Source organism: Argopecten irradians, chromosome 2 (genome assembly GCF_041381155.1).
Source record: "Argopecten irradians isolate NY chromosome 2, Ai_NY, whole genome shotgun sequence".
Taxonomy (NCBI): domain Eukaryota; kingdom Metazoa; phylum Mollusca; class Bivalvia; order Pectinida; family Pectinidae; genus Argopecten; species Argopecten irradians.
In genome coordinates this window covers 15,525,314-15,540,232 of record NC_091135.1, presented here as the reverse complement: position 1 = coordinate 15,540,232, position 14,919 = coordinate 15,525,314, and the positions used below count along the sequence as shown (strand labels likewise).

General features: G+C 33.9%; 1 protein-coding gene across 3 annotated transcripts; it reads right to left on the bottom strand.

The window, feature by feature from the left end:
- Positions 1-424: 424 nt before the first annotated feature.
- On the bottom strand, positions 425-14,786 carry LOC138314580 (3-keto-steroid reductase/17-beta-hydroxysteroid dehydrogenase 7-like). Of its 3 annotated transcripts, none has more exons than XM_069254985.1 (11): positions 14,705-14,786; positions 13,096-13,180; positions 12,233-12,436; positions 10,904-10,996; positions 9,390-9,504; positions 8,834-8,949; positions 8,291-8,366; positions 5,746-5,850; positions 5,445-5,501; positions 4,422-4,520; positions 425-1,480 (listed from the first exon to the last, which is right to left on the bottom strand). In XM_069254985.1, the coding sequence occupies exons 2-11, from the start codon at positions 13,152-13,154 to the stop codon at positions 1,394-1,396; spliced, it is 1,011 nt and encodes a 336-aa protein (XP_069111086.1). In that variant the 5' UTR covers positions 13,155-13,180; positions 14,705-14,786; the 3' UTR covers positions 425-1,393. The 3 variants fall into 3 exon arrangements, with proteins under 3 accessions (XP_069111086.1, XP_069111087.1, XP_069111085.1); XM_069254986.1 differs by lacking the exon at positions 14,705-14,786 and adding an exon at positions 14,206-14,504; XM_069254984.1 differs by lacking the exon at positions 14,705-14,786 and having other exon boundaries at positions 13,096-13,925.
- Between the last annotated feature and the right edge of the window lie 133 nt (positions 14,787-14,919).

Here is a 14,919-nt window from a genome sequence, read left to right as displayed (position 1 = left end):
GTCTATAATGATATACATGCACTCTTATATCCAGATCACTAAAATTCAAAACCAGGTTTAATTTTCTCATTTTGTTAGCTGAAGCTGCAAACATTTTAATCGGTTTCAAATACCTGGTTAAATGGTATATATATCAATGGTTCTATGTGGAATTATTAATTTTCCAGAACTGTGAACGTAGTGGATCAGTATAAATTCTATACGTATTCAAGAAATTCATTGAAGAACACTTTGGGTTGCTTAGTTTAACGTCCTCTATCAACAACCATGGTCATTTAAGGACATGCCTGACCTATGGTCAGTACCTGAAAACAGTCTCACTTAGATTTGACCTTTTGACAAAAGGTACATGGCTTGAGGTACATGTAATATGTCTTAACCAGTAGGCTACCGCAGTTTGATATTAAAAACACAACATTGTCACTTAAATCCTTTTTGTTTAATGTTTAATGTGAATAAACATATCAAATAGATAAAAAAAAATCTATATATGACAGCAGCAACAATAACAATGTAATAAGAAATTCCCTTAAACTACTCCAAATTCAAATTCCATATAGCAAGTCTAGTATAGAAATACCATAAACAGAAGATACAATTTGTAGTAAAATCCAGATTACAGTTCACATAAATGGTTCAAGATTTTATAATGCTGGAAAATCGTACCATTCAAAAATACCCACCAATACCGGTAAAAGTGTTAACAATTTTAAAAATATCAAAATAGACAGCTTGAACTTCACAGATATTTGGCTTTCATGATTACAAAAGCAGAACATCTCCATTCACTAGAGTCAATAATTCATGATGTTCAAGTAAAAAGCAACATAATATATGTACCTTGTTTTATACACAAACATATTGGACATTTCAGATACATATGTAATCTACTTTCCGTTATATATCCTGATTTTGGCATGGTAAAATTTTAGCACACATGTAGTAGCAATAGCTGAACAACAAAGCAATAAATGAAGCTTAAATTAACACAGACTTAACATCTTGAAAGACTATTAAAATGACAAAAAAGATGAAATAGTATTATACATATATTGTTATACTAGCGTTATTCATACAGTAAAAACAAATCTTAAGTTGTTGATTTCGCAACATACAAGATATATAACAATTTGAATGACAATATATAAAACACAAATAAATGGTTTAAAAGGATAAAATAAGACAGCACCAGTACAAAGACTCTTATGATCTGTAAGACAGCATATGAGGTAGAAAGACCTAAGGTTTACATTGTTTACACAACTACGGAGTCGTTGAAAAGTTCATGATGAGTTTATCACAGACTCTGGTTGCCAGTTCATTAGTGATTTTAAATTCTGCTGGCTGAGAAGGTAACATTCAGATTTTAGAACAAAGTAAAGTATCTTCCCGTCTAACTCTTGTACTTTTCCTTGAAGCCCTTGTATAGCATTTCCATTTCCTCATAAACCTTGAGGGACTCCTCCAGAGAAAAATTCACCTGCACAGAAATGGTATTTAATTTCAAAATAATGTGATATAACTATACTGCAGGAAGATAACAGTAACTTATAACTTTAACAACATGAAACAATGGATGTTTAAACCAGGAAAAAAGTGTATAAAAATTTCACACAATTCCCCCGGATACCAATGCAATTCCCCAAGTGTATCGTCATTTAAAAAAAACCCACAAATCATAGTTGTAACATCCAATTATACATATACTTATTGTTTTCCTACTTAAATGGCGGCATGGAACATTTGAATGATATTTGTTAGCGTAATAACATTGTACATCAAATATGTGAACATTATTTACCAGTAGGTAAACAAGAGGCCCAAGAGGCCTTGACGGTCACCTGAGTGCTGATACATGAATTAAAGAGCATTGCAAAGTTGGATATCTGTAAAAAGTATTTACAAATTAGAATAAACTTTAAAGTTGAACCTTCGTATTAGAATTTTTATTTTTTGTTCTTCATTTTGATAGTTATTGTATTATGTTACCAAACCTTATGCTTAAAATTCCAATTGGCTTTGCCAGGACCAATGTGGATATGGTGTGAAAATACCATTTCAGGCTAATAATCATAACCCAGTTTGACTAATTTCTTATGAAAAATAAGCAGATGGCCCCCGCCCTAAACCCCTTGGGGTCAGTCATGGAAAGTTTGTTAATAGGATTCAATGGCCATTTCATAGGGATATTTCTGACAACATTTGACTAATTTCCTAATATAAATGACCAAATAATTCTCAAAAATGTGTTTTCCCTATATACATTATAGTAAACTTAACCCCCTCCCCAGGGGGGAAACCTGAGACCCCAGGGTCATATAATTCACAATTTTCATACAGGGCCTTGAGATCTTTCTATCTATGAAGAGTATTTGATTCTACCACATCTATGAGTGGAGAAGAAGATTTTTGAAATTTTAGCCAATTTTAGCCCTTTTGGCCCCACCCAGAGCCCCCTGGGGGATGGGTGTCATATAATTCACAATTTTGATAGGCCTTATGAAGGTTTGTGCAAAATTTCATTGAAATTACTTCAGCAGTTTTGGGAAATAAGTTGAAAATGTTAATTGTTTACAGACACACAACGCTCGACGACGAACAACAGGCGATTAGAAAAGGTCAATTGAGACTTCCTCTCAGGTGACCTAAAAAGCTTAAGTACATATTTGTACAGATGTAATGTATGCTTCAGTATATACCTATAAAGTTGCAATGTATGTTACAGTACATACCTGTACAGGTGTAATGTATGTTACAGTAATCCTGTACAGGTGTAATGTATATTTCAGTACATATATGTAAAGTTGTTATGTATGTTTCAGTATACCTGTACAGATGTAATGTATGTTTCAGTATACCTGTACAGGTGTAATGTATGTTACAGTAAACCTGTACAGGTGTAATTTATATTTCAGTACATATATGTAAAGTTGTTATGTATGTTTCAGTATACCTGTACAGATGTAATGTATGTTTCAGTATACCTGTACAGGTGTAATGTATGTTATAGTACATACCTGTACAGGTGTAATGTATGTTTCAGTATACCTGTACAGGTGTAATGTATGTTACAGTACATACCTGTACAGGTGTAATGTATGTTTCAGCATACCTGTACAGGTGTAATGTATGTTTCAGTATACCTGTACAGGTGTAATGTATGTTACAGTACATACCTGTACAGGTGTAATGTATGTTTCAGCATACCTGTACAGGTGTAATGTATGTTTCGTTACATATATGTAAAGTGTTATGTATGACACTAAATACATGTAGTTATGAGATAAGGGAGATAACTCCTATAGCTTTTTTTTTATCAATACATCCTATGAAGGTCATATCATTGATTTAGGTTATAGAACTTTCTAGAATATAATCATGTATAAACAAATATGTTTGTAAACATGTTGATTTTAAGTAGATATCTAGAATGATCTATTTCCAGAAAGTTATGTGTGTTTACTTGTTTACTGTTTTTAGTTAGATATTTCTAGAAGTAGGAGGTTCTCCAATATTCTTGAATTACGGTTTAGCTATATATACTCCAGCTGCCCAAGGCTAATCAGAACTGTAATGAGACCTGTAATAAGACATATCAAGAATTGTACAGCGCCATATAAGATTCTATTGGGAGAGCTATTGTGACTTTATCTGTGGATTATTACAACACTTTGTGTGGATTTATTCATATTGCCTGGAACTTTACAAATCATCTGTGGACATTCAATTTTCCTTGTGGATTTGTGATTATTGTTAATTTGAAACCTGGAAGGATCAAGGATTATACCAGGACATTCGCATACAGATAAGTAACACTTTAAATCATCGTACTAGTCTTGTACCACCACCAATTACTTTAGATATTGTAAACCATCTCTGTATAATATTGTATATAAAATTAAATTGTGTTTTGAATTTAGCTGCTGGTTTCTCCTTTCTGTTATTCGTTCATGTAACAATATGTAAAGTTGTTATTCATGTTTCAGTATACCTGTACAGGTGTAATGTATGTTACAGTACATACCTGTACAGGTGTAATGTATGTTTCAGTATACCTGTACAGGTGTAATGTATGTTTCAGTACATACCTGTACAGGTGTAATGTATGTTTCAGTATACCTGTACAGGTGTAATGTATGTTTCAGTACATACCTGTACAGGTGTAATGTATGTTTCAGTTTACCTGTACGGGTGTAATGTATGTTTCGTTACATATACGTAAAGTTGTTATTCATGTTTCAGTATATCTGTACAGGTGTAAAGTATGTTTCGATACATACATGTACCTGTACAGGTGTAATGTATGTTTCAGTACATACCTGTACAAGTGTAATGTATGTTTCAGTACATACCTGTACAGGAGTCATGTATGTTTAAATATACAAGGCATGCATGAACAGATAAAATGTATGAGTATTTACCTGTACTGGTTGGACAGTGGTCCTTCCCCAGACATCAGTAGAACTCTGGTAGCGGATATTGGTTTTCAGACTTGTTGGTTCTTGTTGTGATAACCATACCTGTAATTGTTGTCATCAAGTTTTATTTTCCACTTGTAATCAGTACTCCAAAATCTTGTTTACACCTTATTTTATTATTTTTTTAAAATTTTATTTTTAGAAATAATGGTTATGAACTAAAATTGTCAGTCAATTTAAGTACAATATGACAACTTGTTGTCCATGTTGTATACTGACAGAAGTACTTATCAATTATATCAGTCCTACCATTATTTCTTATACAATTCTACTCAAGTATTTATGTCAATCAGTAATTAGCTGAAACTGGCTAGAAGAATCAATGAACATTTTTTTCATTTTTGATCCTGGTAACATTATATAAAACAAGAGGTCCAATGGGCCTTTATGGTCATCTGCTATTAATGCAATACACCACATAGAAGAAATGAAGTACACATATATGAATTAGTCGTTAAAGATTGTATCCTCTTTGATCCCTGTGTAGCCTATTCGATCCATGTGACCTTAAATGATAGTCCAGGTCATTCATTTGAACAAACTTGGTGGCCAGATTTTAGCCTTTTTGACCCTTGTATTTGTCAATGAAGGTCGAGGTCATTCAGTTGAACAAGCACCAAAATGTCCCTATATCAGGTGTCTATGGCTCTTAGATATTGAAAGCAATTTATTGGTTTTAGGCTATTTGACCCTTGTGACATTGAATGAAGGTTAAGGTCATTTATTTAACAAACGTGATATCCCTTCATCCTAGCATACTACAGGTCAGAGCTAATGTCAAGTCTCTAATTATAAGCCACTTAGTATTTCAAAGTCATTTAAAGAGAAAAGTTTAAACTGGATGGCAATAACCATCACACATGTTCCCTTTGGGCAGGTGTGTTCCCCTAGAGAGAAATAAAACATTGTATTTCCCATGGGTATAGTTTCACACAATATGATACTGGTATGTAAAATGATGCTTACCAGAGATTCAGATCCTCTATATGTATCAATATTTAGGTGGTCCAACAGCAAGCGGAACTATTAACAGAAAAATATCTACATTAAGAATATGTATTTTCAATAAAGAAAACAAGCATTACATAATAATTTATAAGTAAAAATTGATTAAAAGACAAATCTTCACAGTTTCGACAAAAATGCTATTTAAAAATGTTTCAACATGTTTAACAATAAAACCCAAAGAAATCTAAAATCGCCCAACATTTGTGTATAGCCGCATACCAATGAACAAATATTCTACCATAATTCGGAAGTCACATACCATGTACATAAAGGGGAGAATAAACCACCAGATCCATGAGGCCAGAATACCATTGGTCATGTTAGTAAGGACCAGTCCGGGGCAGGTCGTGTGGGAATAGATGTTCTGAAAGACATTTTAAAGCACTGTTTTATAAATACACAGTTAAACACCTCTACTCCATTTATTCTATCTAAAAGTATTCACATAATAATCACACTTCTACCCTCATCCATTCTATCTAAAAGTATTCACAAATATCTAAAAGTGTTCACAAATAATCACACTTCTACCCTCATCCATTCTATCTAAAAGTATTCACAAATATCTAAAAGTATTCACAAAATAATCACACTTCTACCCTCATCCATTCTATCTAAAAGTATTCACAAAATAATCACACTTCTACCCTCATCCATTCTATCTAAAAGTATTCACAAATATCTAAAAGTATTCACAAATAATCACACTTTTACCCTATACAAAGTATTCATAAAATAATCATACTTCTACCCTATACAAAGTATTCACAAAATAATCACACTTCTACACTATGCAAAGAATTCATAAAATAATCATACTTCTACCCTATACAAAGTATTCACAAAATAATCACACTATTACGCTATGCAAAGAATTCATGAAATAATCACACTTCTACCCCATCCATCCTATCTAAAGTATTCACAAAATAATCACACTTCTACCCTATACAAAGAATTCATAAAACAATCACACTTTTACCCCATCCATCCTATCTAAAGTATTCATAAAATAATCACACTTCTACCCTTTACAAAGAATTCATAAAACAATCACACTTTTACCCCATCCATTCTATACAAAGTATCCACAAAATAATAACACCTCTACCCTATACAAAGAATATTCATAAAATAATCACACTTCTACCCCATCCATCCTATCTAAAGTATTCACAAAATAATCACACTTCTACCCTATACAAAGAATATTCACAAAATAATCACACTTCTACCCCATCCATCCTATCTAATCACACTTCTACCCTATACAAAGAATATTCATAAAATAATCACACTTCTACCCCATCCATCCTATCTAAAGTATTCACAAAATAATCACACTTCTACCCTATACAAAGAATATCCACAAAATAATCACACTTCTTCATATACAGTGGAACCTCCCGAAACCGATCATGGTCGGTGCATATAATTTCGGCCGGTTTAGAGAGGGTTCGGTTTGGAGAAGTGAACCGAATACCGATCATCATGATACGGATTTAATCGATCAGAAGTCGTTTTTTACATTGGTGCACCGCATGTATGCCTAGTGTTTGTTAAAACCGACCGATATTGATTGTTAATGTGAATGTTATCACAAAAGAGAAAATCATACGTTTAAAAGGAATGGATTACAGCAAACTTGACTTTGTTACCGCTTATAAACGTAGTTTAGTTAGTTGCGTGAATGTTCTTGGGGATGTAATTCTCGTCTGCAACCTACATGTACATACGACCGATTGCTTCCGGTTACGTCAAGAATACAAATTATATGGTCTAATTACACGATGATCAGTACTAGTCCATGCCGGTCATTATATGACATAGTCATTTTCTAAAACAATACATGGCTTCGGCTTCTTCATACAGATAATTTACGTTATCCGACAACTACATATGTAATTAAACAAAAACCCGTGTAATTTGAATACGAAACTTTCTCTTTATTACTAGCTCTGCTTGTTTTCCTACAGTAAACAAACCACGTGCACATGGTAGACCTTCGTTAGATATCTAAACAATAGGCATGATTAAATAATTACACCACCATCTCGGGTATAATTACCGTGTACCTATAGCCATCACATCTGTATACACGCCCCAGGTCATGGCATGCGACAACTATGGTACAGGTACGTGTGTATTTCACGGTCGGTTGATCAGACCTCAATGCAATCTATCGGTGTCGCTCAGGAAAGGCCGGTTTTCAGAAGTGTATTTTAGTTACATTTGACTATTCCGATCTTAAAATCGGTCCGGTATTCGGAATTGGGAGAGATCAGTTTTGGGAAGTTTTATATACTATTAATAAAGAGGAATTCATTCTGTACATGACATCCATGTTCGGTTTCTAGAGGTGATCGGTTTTGAGAAGGTTCGGTTTTGGGAGGTTCCACTGTACAAAATATCCACAAAATAATCACACTTCTACCCTATACAAAGAATATTCACAAAATAATCACACTTCTACTCTATATAAAGAATATTCATAAAATAATCACACTTCTAACCCATCCATTCTATACAAAGTATTCACAAAATAATCACACTTCTACCCTATACAAAGAATATCCACAAAATAATCACACTTTTACCCCATGCATCCTATACAAAGTAGCCACAAAATAATCACGCTGCTATAATCAGTAGCTGTAACATCACAAATCAACTTTGAAAGTGTAACATAATATATGGGAAATCCTGTAATTTGATTTTTAATCATTGACAAAAATTTATTTATATTTCAAAATTTTCTGATGAAGCCGAGTGATTGAAATCACACATCGTTATAGCAATTTTACCTTTTTATTTTGTGTTTCATTCAGTGCCATACTGGTAGTTTCAATCACACACTTCGTAGATCCATAGGGGTCCATTCTGTAACACAAAGCCAACTAAGTTAGATGAGCCCAAAATAGCATTTATGTGATATCAAATTATAACTGATGTACATAATATATATGGAGGTACAAACATAATCTATCATCTTATATGATCTATAAGATTATACCCTTTCTGGATCAGTTATCAATTAATAATTAAACTGAGTGGTCAAAACCTGCAAATGTGATAGCCACAAGACTGTTCAAATATGACAGCCACCAGACTGTTCAAAGGTGGTAGCCACAAGACTGTTCAAAGGTGATAACTACTTGAGTATTCAAAGGTGACAGCCACTAGACTATCCCAAGGTGATAGCCACTTGACTGTTCAAATATGACAGCCACTAGACTGCTCAAAGGTGATAGTCACTAGAATATTCAACAGTGATAGCCAGTAGACTGCTCAAAGGTGACAGCCACTAGACTGCTCAAAGATGATAGCCACTGGACTGTTCAACTAACCCATTTTTGGCCTGTATGTCACGAGGGTCAAAGGCTGAACGGACACCGGCTACAGAGGAGGTCCAAATAATTTGTGAAGGCTGAGAACCCCCAAGGATATCCTCTAGTTCTTTTACCTGTTTAAAGTAATAAAAAAGTTCAAATCTCATTACCAACACTGTCACCTACTGTCAATACTCCTGTAGTCACCTTTTAACGTTGATGCTTAATATCTAGCTATCTAAATCATTTACATATAAAACAGAGATTCCATTAAATATAATGTTACTTTCATTGTCTTTTGAGACAATGCTATATCCTATACAAAGCATTGTCAACAGGGTGTGAAAGCCTGAAAGTTGGTTAGACCTCTAAGGATTGTTCTCAGATCAAATTGGAATTCTCTTTTATATTTCTTTATTACAATTTTCATTTTTTTAGACAAAATTTTATCTTTGTGTTAAATAAACAATGTTCAGACATTAGATAGTTCCACGTGTCGATATGAATAATAAACATTTTAGAAAAAAAATCTTTTATTCAGACATATTATAAGTGCATGTAGTGTGATATTTACCATTACAAAATGCCCAAAAACATTGGTAGCAAATGTGCTCATCAGACCCTCACTGGTTTGTTCATCTGAGTGAACCAGTAACCCATGGCCAGTGTTGAAAAGGAACAAGGTATTCCTGAATGACAATCAGAACAATGTATTCCTGAATGATAATCAGAACAATGTATTACTAAATGATAATCAGAACAATGTATTACTAAATGACAATCAGAACAATGTATTCCTAAATGACAATCAGAACAATGTATTACTAAATGACAATCAGAACAATGTATTCCTAAATGATAATCTGAACAATGTATTCCTAAATGACAATCAGAACATTGTATTCCTAAATGGTAATCAGAACAATGTATTCCTGAATGACAATCAGAATATTGTAATCCTGAATGACAATCAGAACAATGTATTCCTAAATGACAATCAGAACAATGTATTCCTAAATGACAATCAGAACAATGTATTCCTAAATGGTAATCAGAACAATGTATTCCTAAATGGTAATCAGAACAATGTATTCCTAAATGGTAATCAGAACAATGTATTCCTGAATGTTAATCAGAACAATGTATTCCTGAATGTTAATCAGAACATTGTATTCCTAAATGGTAATCAGAACAATGTATTCCTAAATGGTAATCAGAACAATGTATTCCTAAATGGTAATCAGAACAATGTATTCCTAAATGACAATCAGAACATTGTATTCCTAAATGGTAATCAGAACAATGTATTACTAAATGACAATCAGAACATTGTATTCCTAAATGGTAATCAGAACAATGTATTCCTGAATGACAATCAGAATATTGTAATCCTGAATGACAATCAGAACAAACTATTCCTAAATGGTAATCAGAACAATGTATTCCTAAATGACAATCAGAACAGTGTATTCCTAAATGGTAATCAGAACAATGTATTCCTAAATGGTAATCAGAACAATGTATTCCTAAATGGTAATCAGAACAATGTGTTCCTGAATGTTAATCAGAACAATGTATTCCTAAATGACAATCAGAACAATGTATTCCTGTATTATATTTACAAGACAATGTATTCCTGAATGGTATTCACAAAACAATGTTTTCCAACACGATAATCTGAACACATTCCTGAATGATAATCTGAACAATGTATTCCTCAATGCATATGAATGTACAACATAACAATCACAAATTGTTTGTACAAAAATCCCGACTAGTCATGATTTCATGAATGGTTTAATGGATTATAACCAAATTTGGTCTGAAGCTTTCTTAGGTGAGGGGGGAACCAATCTTTATAAATGGTGGGCCTGGCCCCCTAGGGCTCTGAGGTGCAGGGCCCAGCAGTGGAAATAGAGCAAATACTTTGAAATACTTCTTAAACTATAAGCCAAGGTTATACAGACATGTGTCTCTCTATTGATTATGTATTACTGGGTACATGGGAAAATTAATTTGGACAGAACTTTACAATGTTAGAAGGTGGTAAGTTAAAATTGCTTAATCTTTTTTAGAGATTGTACTTACTTCTTGAGGATGGAATTAAACAGGTTGTAAAAGTTAATATGCTTCACACACATCTTTCCTGCATTGAGGTAGAGATAGTCTATTCTGGAAAACCTGAAATGAAACAGCAACATACCTTCTATAAGTTCAGTGGCCACTGAAGTATAAATAAAAAAACAATCTCTGTAGTAATCATAATACCTGTGGTAAAAGTTATTTTATAAGGAACAAGATCCTTGCAATTTGATAATTTAAACTTAACAAATCAAACTTTTAATCTAAACAGATATATTATGTTAGAATAATTGACATTTATATAACATGGTAACATGTACACGTGAAAAGCTGAATCATCTACCCAGGAGGTTAAGAGCTGGAGAATGATGAAGTCTTTGGTAAAGTTTTAAGGCTGCAGACCTCATGATCTTATTATGATATAAATCCACACTTGTTATTAGAGCAACTCAATACTTTTGTAGCTGTGAAGTACTTGACCCAGATTTGAACTATCGTTGAATCAGCATTTGATAGTGTATGCATGGCAGGTGATCAGATTCTAAAGAATACTAACTACACCACTCTTCCACAACACTTAATTAGTTTTGTTTTCTTTGTCCTTTTTCTAAAGTCTTCATACTGATCTTTATACATAACAAATCTTAATTGCAATCCAATTTTACATAATCCATTTAGAGTTTGAATTATGATATTACTGGTATGTTCTTCTCTCTATATTCATTAATGTTAATAAATAGCTTATAGCTTCATGTAATTTGTGTAACATATTGTGAGTTATATACATTGTACACAAACAGCTGCTGTTTACTATGTGATTTTTCTTTGCCGATAAAACAAATAAAAAACTGTCCTGTTACACAATCATTTTGGTGATATTTTTAATTACCCCATTGCTAAAATCCCCCATCCAATGGAAAAATAGGTGGGGGGTCTTATTTTCAGACATCCCCTCTAAGTCTGGAAATATGTCAATATAGGTGGGGGGTCTTATTTGCGGGAGGAGTCATATTTGCGGTGAAATACGGTATACAGTCATGTATCTAGAAAAAAAAGGTTAATCTAATCTAAACGGAACCCAACAAAGTGATCCCCCATCCAATGGAAAAATAGGTGGGGGGTCTTATTTTCAGACATCCCCCCCTAAGTCTGGAAATGTGTCAATATAGGTGGGGGGTCTTATTTGCAGGAGGGGTCTTATATGCGGTGAAATACGGTATACAATCATGTATCTAGAAAAAAAAAGGTTAATTTAATATAAACGGAACCAACAAAGAGAAAGAATAGATATTTCATGGAGCAATTTACGAAGATAATTGGCATTTAACAACTTACAGCTTTTTAATGTCCATGACGGCTGAGAGAACAGACTGGACATTACTAGTGTCCAATATCACAATGGAGATTTGAGCTTTTGGGCGAGAGAGAAGTAAGGCATCTCGTGCTGTCTCGGCTCTGTGTCTGTTTCGACAAGCCAAACAAAGGTGAAGGTCACTATGGATGGTCAGGAGTCTTTCTGCAAGTGTAAGCCCGATTCCCCTGTAAAAAGAAATGCAGAACTGAACACTATAAGCCAGATTCCTCTGTAATGCCAAATTACGTTGAATTCTAACAATAGATGAGATCAGAAAAATTCAAAGTAAAAATACAGTGACTAGCCTAATACTTATGTCCAATGACTGTAATCAAAAAATGTTGATGAAACTCTGCCCTAGATATATCATATGTGACTTGGTAACCATGACAGCCGTCTGAAAACAATATAAAATGGCCATATCCGTCTTTAATTCATAAACGAACAACTAGGTCCAACCAGACAAACCGTATAATCGACAACGGCCCTGGTTGCTTGCCAGAAGTGACTAACTTACACTTTGTGGTCCCTGACATTGCTGTCTCTGAAGTTTCATGGATATTGGTTCCGTGGTTTAAGAGGAGGTGTGTACATCCATACTGATTTTCGGACGACAGACGGGCTTCATGATTAGAACAATAGAACACTAGAAATCCTCTATAAGAAAATTGATAACGTGACGCCTAACGTAGTAACGATATCCGGTTTCGATTTTAGGAGGGGGGGGGTTAAAGTTGCGACCTAACGTTAGGCTAACTGTTACGTTCACTTAGGCTAAAGATGAACCAATGTAGTTACTGTACGTATAGTGGTAAATGTAGCAGTATAAAATCTATATACTTACGCATTGGCACCAGTTATCAGGGCAACTTTGCCCCCTCCTGTCTGATCAGTGGCAGTCATTTCAAGAGGAATCACCGATTCTGATTCTGACAACGGAACAAAATAGAGGGGAGGTAACTCTCACTTTAACAATGTTCATCTAACTAAGCGTGCGTGAGCAATGGGATAATTTAGATGATTCCTTTAGAGTTACAGAAACTATTTGATCATACAGAATAACACTTTAGGTAGTCAATAGTTAATGAGAAATAAACTTTATACAAACTACTGTTTCGATTGTCTCGTTTTTATAATGTTATGTAATATTAAATCTGGCTTTCTGACTAGAATCTAACTACGTGCCAAATTATTTTTTCTTTGTTTTAATACTATTAGCCTTACTCTGATTGGCCGATTCCTTTTTTTTCATATCACCTAGAACTATCGTCACAAAAGGTTGCGAACAAATTTTATTTTAAAATAGTTACATCAATGCTTATATTTTTTTCAAACTATACTTAAAGGCCCACTACGTACCTTTCCGAAACGGCTTTTAATTTTTAAATGGGAATGTAAAACAAGATCGATATTTCCATAGAGTCTTAAAAATTCTCCACTGCTTTCATATATTACGCAGGCAATCTTGCATATGTTTGGTGTCGTAACCTTATTTTAGATCATCGGTATGCATTTTCTGGTGTTATTAATGTTTTTAAGAAACCTTTATATTTTGCTCCGGAAAGGTAATGGACCTTTAAGTGGGGAAGTTCAATCTTCAAAAGGAAATATCTAGAAAATTAATACGAAATAAAGAATAGTATATAAGAATCGTGCGTTGAATATACCATCCTCGATAGTCCATGGGTTACTATCACTGTCGTGGATATAACTACAGTGATATATAGTAACCCCTGAAATATCGAGGAGAGTATATCAAGAGATAGAACGAATATACGTACCCGGCCTACTATACCTTTCGGCCGGGTACGAATTGGTCCCTATGTGTCGTAGTGGAGCACTGCCTCCGAAAATCACTCGGGCATAGTTTTTCATACTTTTTTGTAGGTTTCCGATTATTTTATGCGTATACATGCATTTACATATTATTTTTGTCCAAAACAAACATAACTACCATTCTTAATATCTACCGTACAGCTCACAAGACGTCAAATTCACAATTTGTGGACTCGCCGTATAAATTCCCCTCAGAAAGATCTTCATATGTAATATGTAAAAAAAATGATGCCTTGATGAGAATTTGATATTTTATGTGGTTCAGTTTTATTGCCTAGTAGGTAAGCGATACCAAACAAGTACGATAAAATGCAAACAAATGATTAATAATGGTTTGCATAATCATTAATTTGCTCCATTAGCGGTAATAGGCACCAATTGTAGCTCTAAAGACGACACCATTTTCTGTCTATAAGTCTTTTGGGCTACAATATTGCAGCTAATCAAGAGAGTAATTTTTTAGTGTCAGTTATACCGTCATATACTTCGCTTTGTCTTAGTTAGTTTATATAGTTGAAGTGGCGAGTAAATGTAAATGTATTTAGATATATAGATCTTTAACGAATGAACTAAGTATGAAGGTTATTAAAAATTGATGAAAATTGTCAATAATTTACCTTGTTATGAGCTCAGCACTCGCCTGTCAGGTCTGTTGTTTAACTGATTTTTACACGTGTAGTACATATGCATATTTACCTTTTATCTACATATGACCCCTGACTCCTCATCCGAGGCCCGCTGATTAGCTGTCACTCTGATAAGAGCCTCGACAGATCGATCAGGAGAGCAACGTACGATCATCTAAGGTCACCATCAAATGTCAGTTGCATAT

Coding starts and splice junctions, on each gene's coding strand:
- LOC138314580 (XM_069254985.1), bottom strand. CDS start 13,154: ATGACTGCCACTGATCAGACAGGAGGGGGCAAAGTTGCCCTGATAACT. Junction 12,437..13,095: donor CTGATAACTGGTGCCAATGC/GTAAGTATATAG, acceptor TTCTTTTTACAG/GGGAATCGGGCTTACACTTG. Junction 5,851..8,290: donor ATGAAACACAAAATAAAAAG/GTAAAATTGCTA, acceptor AATGTCTTTCAG/AACATCTATTCCCACACGAC.